General features: G+C 35.7%; 1 protein-coding gene across 1 annotated transcript; it reads right to left on the bottom strand.

The window, feature by feature from the left end:
- Positions 1–273: 273 nt before the first annotated feature.
- On the bottom strand, positions 274–21,424 carry LOC135694014 (uncharacterized). Its single transcript, XM_065212642.2, has 3 exons — positions 19,526–21,424; positions 17,152–18,449; positions 274–16,163 (listed from the first exon to the last, which is right to left on the bottom strand). Exons 1-3 carry the CDS (start codon positions 20,358–20,360, stop codon positions 15,108–15,110), a joined length of 3,189 nt encoding a protein of 1,062 aa, XP_065068714.2. The 5' UTR covers positions 20,361–21,424; the 3' UTR covers positions 274–15,107.
- Between the last annotated feature and the right edge of the window lie 999 nt (positions 21,425–22,423).

Raw genomic sequence — 22,423 nt, 5'->3', positions numbered from 1 at the left:
AAGTTTATCAAATATAGAGTCAAGATTGTCAAGCAAGATTTCTAAGTTTTCTAGGTTATTAGAGATATATGAAATATAAGTATGAAGGATGCTTAACATCTCATTAGCATTTACAGAGTGAGACTCAATTAGTTTATGAAATTCGTGGTTATCGTATTAATTTAATTTAGAGAAATTATGTAAGTTAGAATCTACGTCACTCTTAAAAAGTATTTCTTGTTTATTTGCAAGTTTCGAGTAAGTTAATTTGCAAGTTTTGAGTTGATTAAGTTGACTTTAGTCAAATTACGAGATAGCTGTCGAGTTTCATTTACAAGTGAAGCTAATATTGTAAGAAAGATTAAGCAGATTATTATAATCAATTGTGAAAAAGGGAATAAGGATAACGCGTTTAAACAGCACGAGGGATACACAAATGTCAACAAATGTTTGTCAAAATCAGTTATATTCCAATTTCGGATTTTCGTGCATCTTGTGTGAACAAGGTGTTGACGTTGATCCCCAGGGATAGAAGACGATGACGTATACGTTCCGGTAGTGATATTGACGATATGAATGAGCGATTCATCACTTTCGATGTTAAAGGCAATATGTCACGACGTTGATTGATTAAAAGAACAACGGGGTTTTAATTGTTTCCAGTCCCCCTTTAATTTATCGCATTGTAAAAAATATGGCGGAGCGCTGGAATTGTGTTTAGGCTATTGCTCCAGCTTTTGTTCTCGTTAACCAATCCACAACGAGACAGATTGCCTTTAAGCTCTTTCACAAATTTTACATTATTTCAACATTGAAACGGAAAATCATTATGAAGGCAGGTGCCACAATAGAATTCTCAATCTTGTTCAGAAAGTTCATGAAATGATTTCTAAATGGATCCAACAATTGCATAGTTCGCAAAAATTGAGTTTTAATTATCATAAACAGTTTTATGCAAAAATGGTATTAAAAGGGTTCTTACACACGTTTTTCCAAATCTACCACGTCGTTGATTTTTTTATAGTGAGCTAGCTTTGTCTTTTCTTAGGTAAATACTTCCGTTTCGTGTCCAAACAAACTTGTAGTCTAGGTCTCGCTTCTTTGTTTTAGTTAACCTCAACAGATTTTTGTTGTGTTAGGTCAGGCTTTCATTCACGTAGATTTCGTTTCACCAGTAGAATTTTGAAAACCAAGATCAGAAATATTCATCTTCCTAATGTTATTTCGGGCGGTTCTGCTCAAGAAAGACGCTCTCGTTTTTCTAGAACGGCATTTTGTTACAATGCCTGCCTGTTTCTTGGGCGAATTTCTGTGGCTTGCTTCGTTGCCATCTTTATCAATAATAACCCTGATTTCTTGGCCAACTTTTAGAATAATTTCTTTGCAATTTTCATCAGAAAGGTGAGGAGCTCTCGAAACTTCATCCATCTATCTGCGACCATATCACTTATATTCTCTGTTTATCTTTCGTTTTTGCTAAGAAAAGCATTGCCCATTTCTAGCTTTTATGATTGAAGTTTTTAATATTTAGCCCTAGCAAAACGACTTTTAGTAATTCACTCAACTTCTATTTAGTGAAGTTGAGCGAAGTTTAGCGAGGGGGAGAAAACGGGACCATATCTTTTATTGAAATTTATTTAACTGTGAGCTTTTAAGACGACTTGAGAGTGTACTGTATGGGAACCTGTTAAGGAATTTGCTTCTGCTCAAAATAACTGTTGTTTTATGTCTTTCAGTAATTGAGTTAGCCACAAAAAACACCTTTGCCGAAAAACGAGACAAAGAAAGAGAATGGTTAAAACGAGGGGAAAGTTGTATTGAAGGTTTGAGGTTTTGTTTTGGTAAGGGTAAGGTATAGCGACTCCTGCCGATGCACCAACGGCCAATCGTCGCTTCTTATGACTTGATAGTAAAAATAAATCTTAATTTTTTATTCCTTGAGAGACCTGGTAATGTCTTTTGACGGACCTATATAATTTATACACAGACATTGTTGATGTTTCCTCATCAACTGTTATTGTAAAGAGACATTTAGGGGATTATCCACTCAGTAGCAGATATTATGTGGGAATGGGGGGCATTTTTTTTTATTTGAGCAGGTGCGACAAATTTGTATTGCGCAGTGCAGAATTTTCACAGAAAATTTTTTTGATATTTTCTGTATTTCCCAAGGCCATGACTGAATTCCGCAAAATAAATGTCTTTCAACAATGTGCCTCGCCTCGTCATGCTTAAAAGGCAATCTAAAGGCGAAACAGCAACGGTTTACTATTGCTTTGTCATCTCCAGCAGCTTGTGCATCGATATATTTCAAAAATGATGGAAAATAAAAAGTGCACAACAAGACACGGGAATAAGGAACAAATCTATTGTTAGGAAGATGACTGCTTTCGCTTTTGAACGTGCCGTTTTTGACATGAAAATTTTGAACGTACCCTTTTTGAACGTACCGTTTCTGACGTGATAACTGGCAAAACGTTCCTAATAAAAATATTGTGTATCTTTTCAGGTCGAAGATTGTTGGCTTTTGCTTTAAAATTCAAGTTCATTTATAAAAGCGCTTGTCATTGCACTTTACGATCACAGTTTAAAAATTTTTCCTTTGAAAGTGAGCAAATGAGAGACATGTCGTCAAGGCTGGGACTTAAAAGCTTCAGAGTAAATCGACAAACAGGTTAAAAAACCAAAAACTCAAGAGTTCATTTCTTAAAAAGGAAGTTAGTTGCGCCCCTTTAATTGTAAACTGACTTTCAAAAAATTCTAATTGGTCTATATTCTTAATATGTTATTTAAGAAAGACGAAGTTGTTTAAACTGATCAACAAAGTATAACGATTGTTATGTCAAAATTTTTGCTCACATTTTCATGTCAATAGGCATGTTATGATTGAGATTCATAAATTACTTGCCACAATTCTTCTTTATATGGATCTTCAGCTAAAAAAGTCTTATTCAGTAAATTGCTTTCAATTGTTCTTGCTAGTGGAATGGTTTTGTAACAAATGGACCTGCTTTACTGGTTCGTTTGGTGGTTTGCTTTACTGGTGCTTATAAATAAATCATCGAGCTCAAGAATGTTTCATAGTCTGTGTATTGCTTATAAGACAATGCTTTTCAGAGATAAGAATTGTCGACGAAGCTAAACCTACAATGTCTCTTGACTGTAAAGGATCGTCTATACAGTAGTCTCTTGTTTATACAATAGATTTTTCAATTCCAAGCTCTAATCTGTTCTAAATTTTTTGTAAACATTATAAAGCTTATAGTACAACATTATAGCTTTCCAGTGATTATTGCTTTTTAATGGGCTTCGTTTGTTTTGCATAAAGCTTGTCAACAATGTTCAGAAATTATTTTGAAGCAATTAAATGATAGCTACATTATCAATTTGTATAGAGTCAACAAGATTAAAATGCGCTGTGAATAAATATTGCTTGTTGTCTGAACATTTATTAGCACCCCTTTCAAACAGACATGCAAAGTGCAAAAATACTAAAGGAATGAAGCCATTGGTATGGGTGTGTTCTCCTTAACGTCATCTAGTCATATTCGATTGGATTGTATACTATACAAGACAATAGCAGAATCTTGACAGATGCAGGCAATCGCAGGGTTTATGGACAATTGTCACTTTGCAGAAACACGTCAAGGGGTCGAGGGGGGGGCAGTTGCCCCCCTGGAGTCCAAAAGTCGGCAATATCTGGTATTTGCTATTTTGTCATTTTCACAAGGTTTCTAACATTAATACTTCAATCATTCGGGGTCTTGTTGCCAACAGCACTCCTTTCCACAGGAAAGCAATATAGGATCGATATGAATGCTAGGTCAAACATATTGTCAGAGAATCCAGATTTTAATGCAAAATGCCTTAACTCTGTCTAGTATTTAGAAGGCCTTCTGTTGAAAAGCTTCCAAATACAACGAGAAAAGGAAAAAGATAAGAATTAGTTGTGAAGCAATGTACATGCATGAAACCGGACTGTGTAAGGCCCTAATCTGTATTGAGCCTATCAAATACATTTGCTAAAGCAGCCAGTGCTGAGGGGTCTTTCTCAAAGCTAAAGACGAACAAGATTGGTCAGCAACAACTCAAGGGGGCCTAGCTTCTCTCAATTGAAAACAAAATTGAAGCAAAAAGATAAAAATATAAACAAAAATATTTACATCTTGTCTCGTGGAACGTTGGAGGTTTATAACTCTTTGCAAAAATAGACTGACTCTTTTGCAAACATTTAAAAAAGAGGCTGGGATTAAAGTAATTCGAATAAAGCCTGAAATAATGGATATCTCATCAAGAATTTGCAAAATTTCTCCTTGATGTAAAGAGGCTTTTACTGACTCCGTTGGGCTTATTATAATATTGTGATATGGTTTGAGAAATCTAGCGTACTTTATTTTTAACCAAATTTTTTTATATTTTGCAGTATTTCGCAGTATTTCGTTTCGTTTCGTTTTTGCTTATTATAATAGGCCTTCCTTTGAACCCTGGTTGTTATATCGTATGATAACCCACCTGATGGTTTTGCAAATAAAGATATTTTCAGAAAAATTTTTATGAAACAGGTTACAAACCAGTTTTGAAAATTTTAAATTTAATGTTATTTATTAGAACGGCTTCAAAATTCTCAAAGAAAGTTCATTTTGAGTTAACTCATGCAGTTAGAGGAAGGTTGAGCTTTTGCTGGACCATGAATGTCATCACATCACATTTCGGGAATGGTTCAAAAAAAATTTTACCCACACTTTTTACCATGAGCCACACCATTCATCGTGTAACAGTCGGCTAATTTCACACTGTTGCCCCTCCTGAAATTTCACGAAAAACCGCCACTGAAACACATGGGCTCAAAAACACGGTCTCATATGAAAGCTACCGTATACGAAAATTAAAACGAACAAACGGCTTTCTTTGTTTTTTTCATTTATATTTCTGCTTACAACATAAGCAGCCGTGGTTAAAGGCTCTTGCGCAATCGGCATGCATAGCGGTGTAGTTTTGTATTTTCATACAACACGATATTAGGCCGGAGCCTTCAACTTTCTTTACTTTTTCTTTCCTCCGATGACTTCTTTAACTCTCTTTATTTTTGAGTTTTTGCTCTTTAAAAAATAGAATATTCCCTTACAATCTTAGTCTATAATACCAAAATCAAATCTGTAATCAAAATTTTGTAAAATTAGTGTTGCAATATTTAAGTAAATTCTTTCAAACAGCCTATCTAATTTGAAAACTGGTAATTTATTCAATATGCTTAAAGCTTTTGATGTGAATAAAGTTGAGTTATTAATCTGGTCATTCACGATGTTTGATCAAGCACTTTTTTGCTGCAACTAAATGCCAAGAATTGAGTTTTCTTTTTTTTCTAGTTTTCCACCTGAGGTTTGTATTGGGTTCTTATGCTATGGGGTACATCCCATAATCAGGGCGTAAGTTCTTAAAATAGGGTGAAAAAGCAAGAGAACAAAGAGAGTTGAAGGTTTAGCATTAAAACATATGAAAATTTAGCTAGCAACGCAAATCTTTGCTTTGAATCTAGTCCCTATAGCTCTTAGGAAAAAATTTTCTCATCTTCTGACCCATTCAAAGTCATTAGACAATCATTCTTTTTTAAGAAAACTTGATGAAGAATTCCTTGTATCCCCTTAGGACCCGCCATTTTGACCAGTCTATTTAGTCATCAACCCTTCTCTCATCCTAGCTGGAAAATATAATGCCGGAGATCAAAATTGGCATCATTCTCAGGCCTCAGCTATCTTCTTTTCTATTTTCTTCCCATAGCCTTCACCAATGGGTAGCACTTTGTGAGGATGGTCTGTTTCCCAGTGAATGAGAGAATGAGGTTTAAAACACTTTATTGAGAACCTGGTTGAAATATCTGGCTGAAACGATTTTTATTTATAGGTTACAAATGTAAATTTTCAGGCTGTAGGTTTTTCACAAATGAAGGTTCTTATGTGCCGGCTTTTACTGCATTTCTGCGATAATCGAAGTCCATCTAATTGCAATCTGCTCTGGTCGTGATTCATAAACAGATGATATGAATATATTAATATCAGTATTGCCACAGCTCTCTTAGATGCACAAGCTGCAATAAAAGATATGATCTAGGGAGCTATGAGGATGGTTTGATTTCAAAAAAAATTTGAAGCCATATGCTTTTTCAAAAAAGAACACTGCTTTCAGCGGAAAAGGAACATTTGCAATTTATCCCGTTTTGTCAACTAGAAAGCAAGCCTCTATTTAAACGGTTTTAGCCCCCCACCCCACTTTTTTTAGACCCGCCACTTTTCTCAACGCTCCGCAGTGCCTGGGAGAGTTTCCAAATAACTTTACCAAACAATTAGCTATCCATGAAGTGTTTAAGCTGTTTACTTAGTCGATAAAATGTTTGCTGGTGGTATGATCTAATTTTTGATTTTTTATTATCCTTCGAAAAAGCAAAAAAATAATAATAAAAATATTTATTCGAGCCCCGAGCGTGTTTCCATTCAGAGGGGAGCTGTGTTTCGCTAGCAAGTCAAATTCCTTTAAACTTTCAAATTTCGTTAGCGATTTTGCCCATTAACAGAAAAAACAAAAAAACATTCCAATTGCTGACGAATTCGCTGAAGCTTTCGCTCAAGTGGAAACCAACCTTTAGACACATAATTTTTGTAGTAATGGCCTGTCGCCGACAATCCAATAGAATTATCCACATATAGTGAGGTCGTGCAGCGTTCAATTCTAGGTCAACGGGGAAAAAAATGGTAAAAAAGCGAATTTTCCACCATCCAGTGCAGAATTTTTTCCTCTATAACATATTCAAAATCGACCAAAATCGACCGTGGGGAGAAGTTTTATTGAGGTTTATATGATATACGAGGCCACATTCGATAATCAAGTACTTGTAGTATAAGGAATCAAGTAGAATTCGTTAACGCACCTTAAAGGTATTGAGTCATGATAAAATGGATTGGGTATACCCTTAGTGCCAAAATCCACTGAGTCATGATTTTCATGACTGCGATGCTATTGGTTGACCTGAAACTGGTCACATGAACTCACCTCGTACTGATTGACAAAGCAATTTTCATCAATAGCAAGTTGTCAACAACGGATGCAAGTATCACATGAAACAGCAGCGATCATGCCGAAACCAAATGGCACCCAATAGAGAAGGCCTATTTACCATGTCTCAATGCCTTTAAGCGTGGGACATTTATTATTATTATAAGATACATTAAGTTATTCAATGCCTTAGCAATAGAGTACCGAAGTGATGACGTCATAAATATCTATTTTTAGAATTTCTGAATTTTGATCCCAGAACCTGAAAGAGCAACATAAAATACCTATAAATATGAAAAATCAGTTAAAGGCATTACGAATTGGCTGAGATATGGCTACATTAGCACAGTCTCTTGCCCCATCAAACCTCTGTAATTTGGCTTGGTTCATAACTTTATGAACCAGGCCAGAATAACAGTAATCCGTTAGCAAACTTCAAATCTTCTGTTGGCCATATCTCGCCTAATTTGGAACGTATCTAGCTAATTTTGCATATTGAGAGGTATTTTATGCCGTTCTTTCAGATTATGCGGCCAAATTTAAGAAATTCTAAAAATAGATTTTTGATGACGTCACACTTCGGTACTCTATTTACTTGGGGAAGGAACTAGTGGCAGTTGCCCCTCTCTCGCCAAGTTGAAGCAAGTCTGACGCCCTTTGTGCGAAGCAAGTCCTTGGAAATTGTGCGCCCCTTTTGAAAAATGAGAATCAAGTGGAAAAGTGTCGGAGATTTATAGGTTAATTCACTTCAAGGATTACCTAAAAGTATACAACATTTTTCGTGAAAGCATCCTTACAAATTGAAAAAAGAGCCTTCTTTCAGAACAAAGGGTTGATTTTGTCTTATACCGTCCACACTACCAACTGCCCCTCCTTCAAATTTGCGCTAGATCCACCCCTGGCAGAATCGCTTAGCAATTTGGTGGATTAAAACTCTGTGATATGCAAGCTAGTTTTAAAAATGGAAAGGCAGAACACGTTATGAAAAAGGTGCCAAAAACATCATAAAGTTTTGTGAAAGGCACATAAGACTTGATTTAAACAATTATTCATCAGAGAGAGTTAAAAAACTCCAATTGGTAACGTTTTAGATGATCAAAACTGTTTTCAAAACCCAAGAAAGGTACCTCGAAAAAGTTAAGATGTTAGCGCAACACCTTGTTCAAAAAGACTGCAATCAAGTTTTACTGAGTTTAGTTGGAAAAAATATTCCTTCCTTTGTGGTAATGCTGCTACAAATGACTATATAACAATGATGCATCATTCTATGTAAGGCTTTCTCCCGTTAAGGCCCCATGATGCCATAAGTTGACTCACTTTTATTTGCCGCGTAAAACTGCATTCATACCTTTTTTGTAAAAACGCAGTCCCAGGCCATAGATTCACGGTAAGGTTTTAGAAAAGATGAACATTTCAACCACGCTGCAAAGCAATATAAAGCCCATGCTAGCCTTCAATTTCAGAGCAAGGGTGTTGGACCTCCGCTGCAAATTGGGGAGTCGTGATGACTTTAGCTCCAGGGCCCGTACCGCCTAGCAGCGGCACTAGAAAACTGTGTCACAACGATACCAGTTTAATATAGGTTTTGGAAGGATGTGGCATTCGTGGACTGCAAATGTATAACCTTGTCTTCACTGCAGCATTGATCTTGTAGCAGCAGACGCAATATATAATCATATATCATGACAACTGCTTTCAACGTTTCATGCTGGGCAAATAATTCCAAATACCCGAGGTCCTTAAAAGACAGAATTGATCTTTCTGTGAAATTGTTAAATAATTAGTACTCTCACTTATAATCAAGAGTTTTCAAAAATTTTTGCGGGTTAGCAACCAGACTTGATTATTCTGCTACTGTTCAACCTATACTCGGGGCACAGGCCACAAATTTTAAGTGGAGGGGCCAAGTTCTATTCATTGAACTTGAATTTAGGGCTTCAAAACAGGACCTCTATGGAAATATTTTTGCTTACCAAAATAAGTAAGGGGGCCATGGCCCCTCCGGCCCCTCGGTGGCGCGGGCCCTGATACTCAGTTTTATTTCTCAATTGTCCAATCGAATACCTGTTTAGCTTCCAACTTCAGAATTTACACCTTGAATTGTTGCAAGCTATTGATATTTTGCAGAATCCCCCGGCAGATGATATTATGCATATGGTAAAAAAGCTCGTTTTTAAAAGTTCATGAAAAATCTTTCCCCAAAATGGATTTTGTGCGATTTTGGATGCGTCATAGATGAAAATATTCTTCGTAAAATGATGTACGTTTTGCTTTTCTACTAATTTGTTCCTGATTCATCATTTCAACGACTGCACTGATAAGCGGAAGTTTTCCTTTTTACGCGATGTTTGCTAATATTTGGCTATTCCATTTGATATCTGTACATGGGGGTGGAAGTAAAATTCCAGGGGGGTCTGGCACGAAGGATATTCTAGGGGGTATCAGACAAACGTATGCTTTTTCCAGGGGGTTGAAAGAAAAAAATATATGAAGTTTTCCAAGGAGCATTAAAAATGTACGATTTTTTTCTCAAATGGGTTAAGAAAATTCATTAAAAAGAATGACATTAATTTTCCGGGGGGTTGAAAGAATCAAAATCAGAGTGGTCATGATCTTCAAATTCACTTTCCGGGGGATATATGATTAACAGAAATCTTACTTCCATCCCCCTGTATGAAGAAAAAATGGAATAGCCCATTGTCGCCTGCCTTATTTAAATATTTGCTAGTCTCGACCCGCAATTCTAATGGATGATTCTGTTCATACGCGAGAATTTGAGAGCCTGACATTATATATTATATGCTCTTAACTGGAAAACTAATATAATTTTGATAAGAAAATCAAAAGTGATGCTTGTATTACACTATGCAATGATTTTATTCTAACGCTTCCAAAAATGTTTTCAATTCAACTCAAAATGTTTTCATGTTTCCAAATTACCAACCAGTCCGAATTCCAGAGAGCTGATAAAAATACTTCGGGATTACTTTCATTTTAGACCGATGATTTTCTTCCGGCTATGAAGCACTTCACATTATTACATAACGTAAGCGGTCCTTGCGTACTTACAGCTCCATAGCACAAAGTACAAGGGTGTCTTTTTCCATTTGGCGCCCCAAAGTCTTGTTCAAAAGTGAAACCTCGGCACTTTTCTGTTCTGTAGCACTGATCATAACATTGGTAGGCCGTGTACGTCTCTATCGTATGCATTTCTGCGGATGCGAGTCTAGTTCCCACTTCAAATGAAATTTTTGGATGTGGAACACAAACATCGTTCTTGCACAAATGAAAAAGAGTCACGATTATGAAAACCAATGTAGAAATATTACTCATCATTTCTTGCTGTACTTGTAACCATGCTAAATGCTCTTTCGCGTTCTGTTGATATACAACAAATGAAGGATGCACGGCAATACACTTCATGTGCGCCTCTTGTCATAAGCTACTTCAACTGTTTAACGGAACAAAGAATCCAATCCACTATTAATTCCTTAAAGAATCCTCCACCTTGTTTCCTAGCACGCTGTTTATCGAAAATGGCATGTCTTGCGTCATCGCAAATATTGTGGAGATATTAAAAAAACCTATTTGCTCAGCAATCAACTTCCTCCACGCTTTAATGATTCTAGCCAACATCTCAGATTAAATTCCATTGATCTTTTTCAGATAACCATAAATTATTAATAAAAAGTCAACTGTCGCTCAATTTAAATTCAACAGAAATAACGTGCATATATAAATATTATTGTGATTGTTTGCCTTAGAAAATTAAAAACACCTGTTTCATGTATCCTCATTTCTATTTTTCGAAATAAATTCCCAAATATGGAAACTTTCACTGCCAGTGTCAATTGTCAAAAGTTCCTCATACCGAAGGAAGACTTTTCCAAGTGTTCTTTACACTTGATTTATTGATAAGAGTAAGGTATATCACATGCACGTTTTCAATCGATCTCATTTAATCCTTTTGTGGTACAGAATTTAAAAGTGAGTTTAAAAAAACAAAAATTTTATATGGGGTTCCAAATGCGCTAAAATTTCAAGACGGAATAGAATCTTATGAAGACTTTAAAACATAATCAAGAGTTGGATATATCATCAAGATTAGGATATGTCTCTCTTTACAACAAAAATTCTTCACAAGATAGCATATATTGATTTCTTCATTACATTCCAAGTATCTTTACCAGAATAATTGCACAAGTTCTTGAATTCTTGGCTTTCTGAATTTGTGGATCCCGTTCTTCAAAAGTTTTCAAAACATTGCATGAAGGATACCTTCACGTTTGCTGAATTCATGCAAAACCTCACCAAAAACAGCAATACAAGACCTTTTATGTGTTCTTTCGACACTAGCAGCCTTTTCACAAATTTTACTCTAAGTGAGACCATCGAATTTTATGCCGATGCAGCGATGCTTTAAAGCGAAGCGAGCTTGATAGTCCGCCATTCCCAGAGAAGGTTTTAATTATGCTGATGGAGATTGAGACACGTTCAGATGAATTTAGTTTTGATAATAAAATGTAATTTAGTTTTAACAAAAGGATGATTTCGCTACAGGTAGCTCTCTGGGACCTGACTTGGCTAATATTTTGTAGGCTTTCATGAAAAGAGTCTGCTCACCGGCGACAAAAAGGAAGGATGAATGAAACATAAACCATTTTCAAAGAGAGGCTGAAAGTGATAATTTTGTAAAACGTCTTCAGTTCACGTTTGAAAAGGGTGAACACAATTCCATGTCATATCTAGATGTTTTCTGACATTGTACTTGAAAGTAATATCCTACAATGCCTGCCAAAAAGTCTTTGGAGCCTCCTGAGACTTCTGTGAATTCACATGTCCCGTGCAATTTCTATGTCAACAAGAAGGGTTTTGCCCCCTTCCCCCTCAAACAATGTTAATTCGCTAGCTGAAAACCATAGCTATATAAAAATTCATTACTTTTACATGTAGATTTTATTCATATTTCCGTGACACAACATTGTTGGGGATGTTGCACCTCGTGCACAACGTAAATTATAGCAAGTGTTTGAAGACTTTGGCAGGCATTGTAAATCTTAAAGCTGAATTTTCAGCCATGGCATCCATAAAGATTATATTACATCGTTGCTAACAATCATACAAGTGAACTAGCGAAGTTAGACTCTTTGAGAAAAAATTGCACATTGGAACAAATTGGCTCATTGGAACAAATTGGCACATTGGAACAAGTTGGCACATTGGTTTCAGCTGTTGCAATATTTCTGATCATATATTTCTGATCTAATATTTTTCAATTCAATTTCTTATTCCATTACAAAATTTATCAGAAAAATACTTTAGATAGAAGAAAAAGAGCAAATTTCATTCTATTTCACCTTTGCGTCTCGATCATGATATAAACCCAAGAAATGTCACATTACAAATAGGATACAGCAAATTTATTTTTAAAAGTATGCCAAATCTACTACAAAATTATGCGATTACACAGAACACAATGTCATTTTAATGGAGATATTATGTTTTCATTAGTATTTTACGTTGTCAATTTTCTAAGTCTAGGCTACTTTCCTAGTAAAACTTTTTTCATCTGAAGCAAATATCTTGCCCATTTCAACAGATGTGCATCTTTTATGCAGAACAGATCTGCAAACAACTTTGAATTATGAACAAAGAGTATACAATGATTCTTTTTTGAGTAGCTCTCTTTTTTTAGACAGAATGTAAACACTTGGCTGCCTTGATTCCAACGACAATAAACCTAGCACTGCATTGTTGTATAAGCAAAGATTATCTATTGTACTTTCTTCATTTCTGGCAAAGAAATGTATTCCTTTATTGAACTTCATTCTGCCTCTTCGGTTACATAACTCAATCATACTTTTCTCTTCTTGATCAGTAAGCAGCGTACATGTCAACAAAATAGCAAACTTCGAAAAGCAAACATCTCTCCTTGTAAGCAGCAACAAGGCAATACCATTCTCGTATTTGTGTTTGGAGTATGTTTCTAAAAATCATAATGCCATATTTTCAGCGATGGTACGTTTGATGCTGTTGAAATATGAGCACATTCTCGTGTGGTTACTCGATATAGCTTGACATCTGATACATCTACAACGGTTATATTCTTACCATCTTTGAACACAATGCACCTTTTCTTATTAAAACAAACTTTTGCTCCCATCTGAGCCATTGCTGGTACTGATAATAAGTCGTTTGTCAACTTGAGCGCAAGCAATACTTTATGTAAGGCATGATAAACATCATTAGATCCATCACATGTGGAAGGCCTTACTTTTCCTTCACCTTGAGCCAATACAAATGTGCTATCACCCAAAAATACTTTCAATGGATGCTCATACTTAACAAAGTCGAACACGATACTTCTATCAAACGTCATATGTTTAGTCGCACCAGAAGCAAGAAACCATTCATTTTTGCGATTTGATACGCTCGAAAATAATGCTATGTTTTCAAATTCAAAGGATTTACTATCATCATAGAGACTATTTTCAGCAATGTTTGAATGTTTATGTTTTGCATTATCTCTATTTTTTCTGGGGGAAACTTCTTTACAATGTGACCAAACTGATTGCACTTAAAACATCTAGGTCCTTTTGTATCTCTCTCAAGTCGTTACTGTTCTGTTGCCCCTGAGCTGCACTTGATGAAAAAGGTTTACACCATATGAGCCTCAACGATAATTATTTTCTCGATCACCACGTGCCACAACGTCTCTTTTCACAAACAAAACATCATCAAAAGCACGTTTTTCTTTCTTCTCTATACGTTTAATAAAATCTTCAACAAGTGATCCTTTAATATTGTCCCACTCAATTTCATCAGCATCTCGTGCATTTAAACTCGTGATAAAATTATTATCATATCACTTAGGTAAACTACCACGGATAACTATTGTAACTTTATTCGATGAAATATAATATCCTCTTTTAATTCTCGTAGCTGTACAGCCATAAAAGAAGTCGTATATCTGATATGCTCCATCAAATGATCACCTTCCTTCACGCTAGCTGCATAAAATTTACGATTTAAACGCACAATTTGTGTCACCGATACAAATTCAAAATATTTCTGAAAATGTCCCGGGCTACCTTCGAGTTGACGGTAGAGGCAATATGTACTTGCAAAGCTTTCTCGACACTCAAAGCAATCAATGAATAGGCCTTGTCTGAATGTACTCTGCTAGCATTTCTCACAGCTGCGTCTGCAGATTGTACATTAATGCCCTACTTGAGTTAAACCAAGTCACGTTCCATAAAATCAAACTTCGTGTTGTATTTCCATGACTGATAATTTTTCCCCGTTCAACTGCTCGATTCTTGTGATGTCCGCCATGGTTTTTCATGCTTCGAAATTTGTTTTATTAACACGAGAATTCAAATATCACGTCTGCCAGAGCCGGTATAAATCATAAACACTTCGAAGCGTTCTGGGCCCATAATCTGTTAGAATTCTGCAGACTTTTGGCTCTTTAAGAAGTGGGAATAAAACGAACGAAACGTTTTCACTACAGGAAGACTTTACTACTGAACAACATGCTACATGATAAAATTATAGAGGTGTTACTGATCGCAACAACATGTCAATCAATTAAACAAATAGGTGTCCATTATTTCTGTGACGAAGATAACTAGAACGTAGCAATGTAAATATAATTATCATAATTCCAACACGAATGTCAAATTCGCTAAATACCGAGGGATTGGCATTGCCACCACCTTTCCATTCGTCATCAGAGGAAGAGGGTTATTGGTCGTTTTGATAGGGCTAGAACAGCATTTCCTCATCCCCGTCGTCAAAATTTGTTTTGCAACAGCTGACACAACTTCGTCAGATACACAATCAGTGATATTTACTGCTTGAGAACAAAACTTTGGCAACAATTAAATTTTTCATTTCAGAGGCAATTTAATCAGGAAAGGAGACAGAATTAGAGCTTGAGGCAAAACAAACAACCAACAAGAAGACAATATTTAGGTTGGAAACTGGAAATTAACAACTTCAACTATTCAAAATGGTCAGTGCAGCAATATTTTTATTAAATGAAAATGCACAGTGTATCTGCATGAATGTCTTTGAAGTTACTTCCAAAAAACGATCCTTTTCCAAGAAAGATCTTCTTTTCTCCAAAGTATTCCTTTAGTTGTTGCCGCAAAAACTGGTTTACCATCCACTTTGAAAATATACGGATCAGAAGATGATTTGGGTAATAGAGAAAGGGACAAACAGTTCAAAGAGGCTCTCATCTGAGGTTGATCTTTGGCTGATGTCCATTCAGTGTCCTCTATCTGGCTGTAAAGAGCAAACGGATACGGAGATTTGACATATGACTTCCCTACTCGTTCTAACCCATAAAGAACTCTTTTCTCGACATCCATTCCTGTTACCGCGGAAATGTAAGGAATGGTTTTCCAAAACGTGTTGTTCTTTTCTCGTGAAAAGCAAATACTAGAGTTTTTTGTCATGTATGTTTTCCTTTGGTAGCAGAAAAAGAATTGCTGATTCACATCGTCATAAACCATGCTGAATTCAGGAGACGGCAACCTCGCTGATTTCATCCTGATATCTTTAGTCTGGTCAATCCTGCATTTGAATGGCACATTCCTCTCTAAAGTCGAGTTCACAGTTCCATCGAATTTTGCCAAGTTGTTCTTATACGCAAAATCAATGATGATATCTTCCTTGCAGTTTTCTCCTCTTGATATAGTCTTTGGGTATTTTGCCTGGAGTGTTATCGAGAATTCCTGCCTGTTTAGCAGCCACATTGTATCAGTTTGAATCATAATAAACCCAGGCGTGGTTTTGTTTTTGGACGGGGGTAGACTGAAGCGACTTGTGTTGACGAATGCCAGTGATTTCAACTGAAGAAACTTGCTGTTGAAATAAATCATGAGACTAACACCATAAGCATTTGAGTTGCTTTTTCCCAGCAAATGGGACACGGACAGATTAAGGTTGAAGAAGCTATCATCAGTTAGCGATTGGAAGTTTTGCTTTGTGATATTTAGTTGAAGAATGCTTTTGTCGGGCTGCAATCTCTTTATTAGAAGTGGAGATGAGAACACAAGGATTCTATCTTGACTATCTGTACTGATAACTGCCTGTTTTTCTCCTGTGGTTAGTTTTGCATCTAAGACCTGCAAAACAAGCAAATAAATAAGAAATAATCGGTGTTCGAAGGAACTGGTATCACTTGCATTAGCATTTAAATCTAAATTTTCGTATTTTTCTAAAGTTTTGATTGATTTTTTATGCTTAGCAACAACAGAAGTGTAGAGATCAGGTCGGATTTCCCCGAACTGCAATCTATGTTGATGTGCAAGTAATGGCCTGTTAATGATTGAAATTTGAAAGATAGCCCATTTTAATTCGTTGGGAGTATGAATTTCCTTTGCAATGTTCTACAATAATTTGGGCGCCAGGAATTGGCCTGTTTTACTATATGAAGCATAAAGTTGATCTGGACCACTAATCCATCAAATACAGTGCATTTTATCTACCTAGAGAACCAGTAAATCGTTGAAGTACAACCGTGCATGCCTTCAGAACAATCCAATAATTAGCTAATAGGCTCTTAATGAATTTAATACTTTTTCAAGTTTTGATAACAATTTTTATTTAAGAAGAGAAAGAAGAGAAATTTTGTTGGAGAGCAGACCCTTCAATATCTCCCAATATTTTCCAATATGTTAACCCTTTCGACAAAACTTCTTGCAAGTAGCTCCTCGATGCGTTAGACTGCAAGTTATAAAGTTGTTTATTTCTTTTCCAGATTCAAATGAATTCCTTTCTAGACTGAAATACCTCTTTTTCAATACAATTAATTTCATATAGTTGACGGTTAAGTTATTGATTACAGTAAAGTTGTCAAAAAATGGCGTTGTCCAAATATATTCTTTATTGCAATTGTTAATTTTTAATTTTTTTAAAATTCTGCTTCACAAAATTAAATCCCTTTTTGCACAATCAACAAATTAGCTTTGGTGTTAAGTTTTGATAATTTTTCTGTTTCATTTTTGACAATAACTAAAAAGTTGATTGCATGTATCTGAGTGGCTCGTCACCTGCCATGACTTTTGAGATATTGATTCACATAACTAACTACAAAATGAATTAGATATTTACCTTTCCAGCAATGTCAAGATCAAATACATAATAGTTCTCTTCAACAACGTTAAATTGAAGAAATGCAACACTATCAATTTTTCTCATCTTGTCTGTGACAAAATTCTCCACACCGCTTTCTTTTTTGACTGTTCCGTTATCAAACGTTGTCGATGCATTAATTTTGTCAAAGTGAAACAGGTCAAGTTTATTTGCAAGGCTTTTGTTACTGGATGCCGTTGATATTCCGATTGTTAAATTGTTCTTTATTGTTCCGAATGCAAAGACCGATCCTTTGAAATTATCATTTGTAGAAAAACTTGACGATGGTGACCAGTCAACACTCAAGAAACCTCTCGATATAGCACATCCATAAAGTTCTATTCTCATACAGCTAACGCCTGATACAGATAACCTATCTGTGGGAACTACTCTTATCAATCTTGTTTTGAGATTACCAAACCAGTTAACACTTGTTTCAAGCCTATTGCGTTCTCTTAATGCTGTAAACTCTAAAACTGAGTCTTGCTCGCTCTTGTAAAATTGCCAAATTATTCCATTTTCACTGTATTCAATTTTGAACTTTGTTACAGCATGTCCATTGCCAGAGCCGTGACTCTGAATCGCAACACCACTTAAAATCATCATCGTCCCGAGATCAACTTGCAAATATTCGGATACCGGAGTGTTGCTGTACGAACACCAACCCGGACCATAGTAATGTAGTCGCGCTAGATACGGTTGGTGGTAGATATCATTTCCCCAAACAGTCTTTGCATAAAATCTAAAATCCGGTATTTTCCTGGTTCTCACCCCAAGTTCATTTGAGCAATCATCAATTCCATCCCGTTCATGAAAGGTTTTGATGCTAACTTCAATAATTGAAGCACCTGATCCTCCAATTTTATTAACAGTTTTCTCCCAATCTTTTCTCACCTGTCCTGTATAGCCAACATATGCCAGAGACATATAGATTCTTGGAACTGGTGTAGTTGCAAATGTTGCAGAAACACCAACCTTTTGTAATGCAAGAGCTAGATTACTATTCATGTTAACTGCAGTCTTTGCTGCCATCAAAAGTAGTTTTCCTGAAGGAAGATTGTTCAAAAAAGTAGCTAAAAGATCCCTTGAGGAGGGAACCCCATAGACATCGTAAGTTTTTCTATACTCTAACAAACCACTCCGGTAATCAAAGAGAACAACATTGATACCACGTGTGTTCAAGCTGTATTGGCGGCCATTAACTATCACGTAACCTCTGCTACTCGCGCAAGTGGCGTCCAAGCATGATTCAGAAATGATCTTTATTTTCTGTGTGTCTATAAAAAGCAGACATAATGACAGCATTAATTGATCCTTCTTGTAATAGCGAAAATTTATTTATGTTGTTTAAGCATTTAAAATTTTCTTGCCTAAACATGTCAAAGTATGCAAAGATATTAGCTTCATAATTTAAAGAAATAATTAATGCCAAAAGCTTCTAAAGAGATCATATTGTGTATAATTTGCCGATGTTACCGTTTTGTTTGCAGTTGGTAGTTATTCAAGTTTCAATATATCAATTTAATTCAGTTTGTTTTTTAAAGACAGTGCTCCTGAATTTGTCAAATATTTGATTCATAAAGTTTTATTGACTATCTTTACTTATTACTTAGATAGCGTTAATAGAGGCTTGCTATTATCAAAAGTCTTACCGTGGCTTTTATCTTACGAAATGTGACACAAGCCAATAAAATACTTCTATAATATTGTATTAGAATTTTGCGTTTCTTTTGTCTGGGAAATCTGAGAAATCTCATTTACTTGATTTTATATTATTTCTCTTGTAGAAATAAGAAACTTGTAGAAAACTAAAAATTAATATATTGCTTTTGTTAATCATTATAAAGAATGATAGATAAGGTTTAAAATCACCTTAAAAAGTGATCCTCCGAATCAAACTCCAATAGAAGTAATATCTTGTGAGAATTGTTATTTATCTGACGTTGGTAATATTTGGTTATGTAATTTGCAGTCATTGTATATAATGTCTTGTATAATAAGTGTAATAAAAGTCTTGTATAATAAGTGTAATAAAATATAGCATGTCAAGAATTTTTAAAATATAGCGTTAAACTGAATTGAGACACTAAAAATGTAGAACAATAGTTTTGCTAACGATTTGATTAGAAAAAGATTGCTTTCTCCTCTCAGCTTATTTTTTGTTTGTCGCTTGAAATTGAGCGTTTTCAACGTTGCAAGTCAAAATAAAGAGTTTGGGATAGTAAAGACTATATTCGAAATGACAATTCGCGTAAAAATAATTACAAAATTGCTAAAAAGAAAAAATTTTGTATGTCAAGTCAAAGTGAATTGGGAGCTGCAAGATAAACAAAATATCACTGAATAAGAATACCTTTATCATCGTGGAAGAAAAATCTCAAGCGGTCTTCATCAGTACACCCATTGCTCTCTAGGGTAAGCAAATTGCCATTGGCAGGATATAAAGCTCCATTTAAAGGATGTATACAATCAGTTGGACCATTTTGAAGTAATGAAAACTGGTTGAGTTTGTGAACTGTTTCTGGAGATTCACAGTCGTCAGTCAGTCGCAGATATGAACTTGAAAAAATAACACATTTGCCGGTTTCAACGTGCCTCAAATGGTAATTATTCACATACTCAAAGCGATCACAAGCCAACAGATCCCTCAGTTTGATCAGGTTCTCTCCAGAGGTATAAACCCAACATAGTCCACCAAAGTGCCGGATGATATAGTAGGCTTTCTTTCTGAAGTAGAATTTGTTGGTTTTTCCATCGCAGCCTGACTTCAGGACAATTGCAGTATTAATTGCAGGATCAGCATTTCCAGTTTCTGGATGCAAACATTTCTTAGTGAAAAGATGCCGGATCACTCGATTGTTTTCATCATATTGGAACAAACTGTTTGTATCACTGCATTTGCTTGACAAAGACAAAAAGCTTCCATCGCTTGTGGCATTGACAGTCATGCATTTCTTTGTTGGTATGTGGACCAGTCTTACTCCACCTTGCCACTCAAACTTTTCTCGGCAAAGTCGACCGTAAACCAGGACCTGACGTGCGTCATCGTACTCTACGCATTTTCCCTCGAAATGACGAATGTAATAGGTCTTTGCTATTTCAAACTTTCTGCTTTCGATCGTTTGACACTGCATCAGAGAGGAGAATAACAATGAAAAGACAAATCCAAAAGTTAAGGATGTCTCCATCGTTTACCTAGCGTATCTTGAAATGCAGCAATTTGCTACCTATAAGCTACCTCTACCAAGAAAGATCCTCTCCATTGACTACAGGCAGCCTGTGATATTAAGAACATTTGAATGTTTTTGCAGGTGAACGTTTTCATTTTTATTCAGATTCATTCTAATGACAGGCTGTGACATGCTGAGTATTGGTTATATTATGCACGATTCTCCTCAATTAAAGTAAGTTTGGTTTGTTATCTTTGAACCGTATCATCACAGTTCGTACGTTGCTTAGAAATGACACAATGGTATTATAGTAGACTGTGGGTAATTACCTTGCATTATTGAAAGCAGCATCTAGTGGCTGAATTGATAATCACTGCTGGAAATAGTTATATATTGGTAACAACAGGTAATTTACATGTACCTGGAATATTTTGCTGTAAACAAGATTCTGTCGGTTCCATGCTATCGAAATTTTTTCTATTTCTTTACTGGCCTCATCCTGACCCGACAATATCCATTTACTCTTTCGTCAAACAGTTCTTCTACCGTTTCTCAAGACGATGTGTTTTTGTTCGACTGAAACTCTTTTTACTTTTTTTAGGACAATTTGCTAAGCAATATAATGATATCTCTTACTCAATTGCTTTTTCTTTTCGTTTATTGAAAGCTTACCGAAGAAACATTGGAGATTAGAGGAGAAATCAGCCAGTTGCTTTTAATTCATAGCCTAAGTCTAGAGATTAATTCTCTAACGATAATGAGCTTGAAAGGTCTTCTAAGTTTGCTAAGAAAAACATGGCAAAATCAATTTTAAAAACTTTTCAGTTCCTTTGTATTTTCCGAAAATTTTTGTAACTCGAAGGCTGCTTTTTTCTGTTGATTTTTTTCTGCTTGAAACAATAGATCTTCAAGTTTTTTCTGAATGCAAGCTTTATACGCTGTTCCATCAGACGGTAGTGCCTCTGCTATCAAATCTAAAGTTAAATCTTACTTCGAAAGTCTAATCTTTTCCAACTTAAACAAACCCCTAGCGCAGGCCAAAAAACTATGCACCTATGCTAGAGTAGAAGAGTATTCAAGTTCCAAACATACATACAAAGCTTCCCAAAAGTCCTGGAACACTTGCTGTAATTTCATGTTATGCACGAGCAGCAACATCCCCCCTCCCCCTCCCCCCTTAAACAATGTTGTATCATGCAAATGTGAACTAACAAACAGGTACAAGTGATACATTTTTACATAACTATGGGTTTTAGCTAGCAAATCAATATTGTTCGAGAGGAAATACAAAGTAATACAAACCTCAAGATTTTACAAGATATTTTTGGCAAGCACTATAGATGCAATTTGCAACTTCAAAAGAGGACAGTTCCTTTTCAAAATTTCGAACTAGTGTATTAACAACATTTATTTTGAACCGTGGTCGATTCAAAATCAAGGTAAATCCCAAGAAGTGAATTTTCACGAACGTATTATTATAATTATAATCCGTAGTTTTGGCTCGATTGCGACATGAAGTTTGGAAGGTCATTTAAATGCAAAAATGTTGAACATGCTTTAGCAGTAAAATTTAAAATAAGAAAGTTTTAGAAGCTTGTAAAAGTTTGGGTATTTTGCAAAATCAAATCGTAAGCAAATTTTCATATCCCTACCCTTTAGAAGACAAGCTAGTCTTTAACCAACTCTTCTCTATAAACACATCCAATCTTACACAGTCCTACCTTACCTCTCTACATAGATCCTCTCACGCAAAATTGAGGTTCAACGCGCCTGTCTCTTCCCCCAGGTCCTGGACCGATCTCTTCTACAGCGATGCCCGTCCCTGACCAACCCATTCTATAGATCTTGATACTTTCATATAAATAACAACACTGAAATAAGTGCCCTATTTTGAGGGCTATACTTTCTAAAATAATTTACGAAAACGCCTTATATTGGCTTTGAAAAAGCAAACATTTGAGTAAACTAAAGCTTTTCGTCTGACACTCTTCAGACTTTTTAATTTCAGAACATAGATCGAGAACTCTACGCCAGGAAATATATATAACCAGTTGTGGACCGAAATAAGCCAATCATAAACG

Source organism: Rhopilema esculentum, chromosome 11 (assembly GCF_057945365.1).
Source record: "Rhopilema esculentum isolate cy_ngs chromosome 11, ASM5794536v1, whole genome shotgun sequence".
Taxonomy (NCBI): domain Eukaryota; kingdom Metazoa; phylum Cnidaria; class Scyphozoa; order Rhizostomeae; family Rhizostomatidae; genus Rhopilema; species Rhopilema esculentum.
The sequence above is the reverse complement of the archived record's forward strand: the minus strand, read 5'-3'. Positions and strand labels throughout refer to the sequence as shown.

What these genes read in the sequence shown, in the direction of transcription:
- LOC135694014 (XM_065212642.2), bottom strand. Translation starts at nt 20,360, where the DNA reads ATGGAGACATCCTTAACTTTTGGATTTGTCTTTTCATTGTTATTCTCC. An exon ending in TTTCTTCCACGATGATAAAG is followed by an intron (nt 18,450 to 19,525) that starts GTATTCTTATTC and finishes TGCTTTTTATAG; the next exon opens with ACACACAGAAAATAAAGATC. An exon ending in ATCTTGACATTGCTGGAAAG is followed by an intron (nt 16,164 to 17,151) that starts GTAAATATCTAA and finishes CTTGTTTTGCAG; the next exon opens with GTCTTAGATGCAAAACTAAC.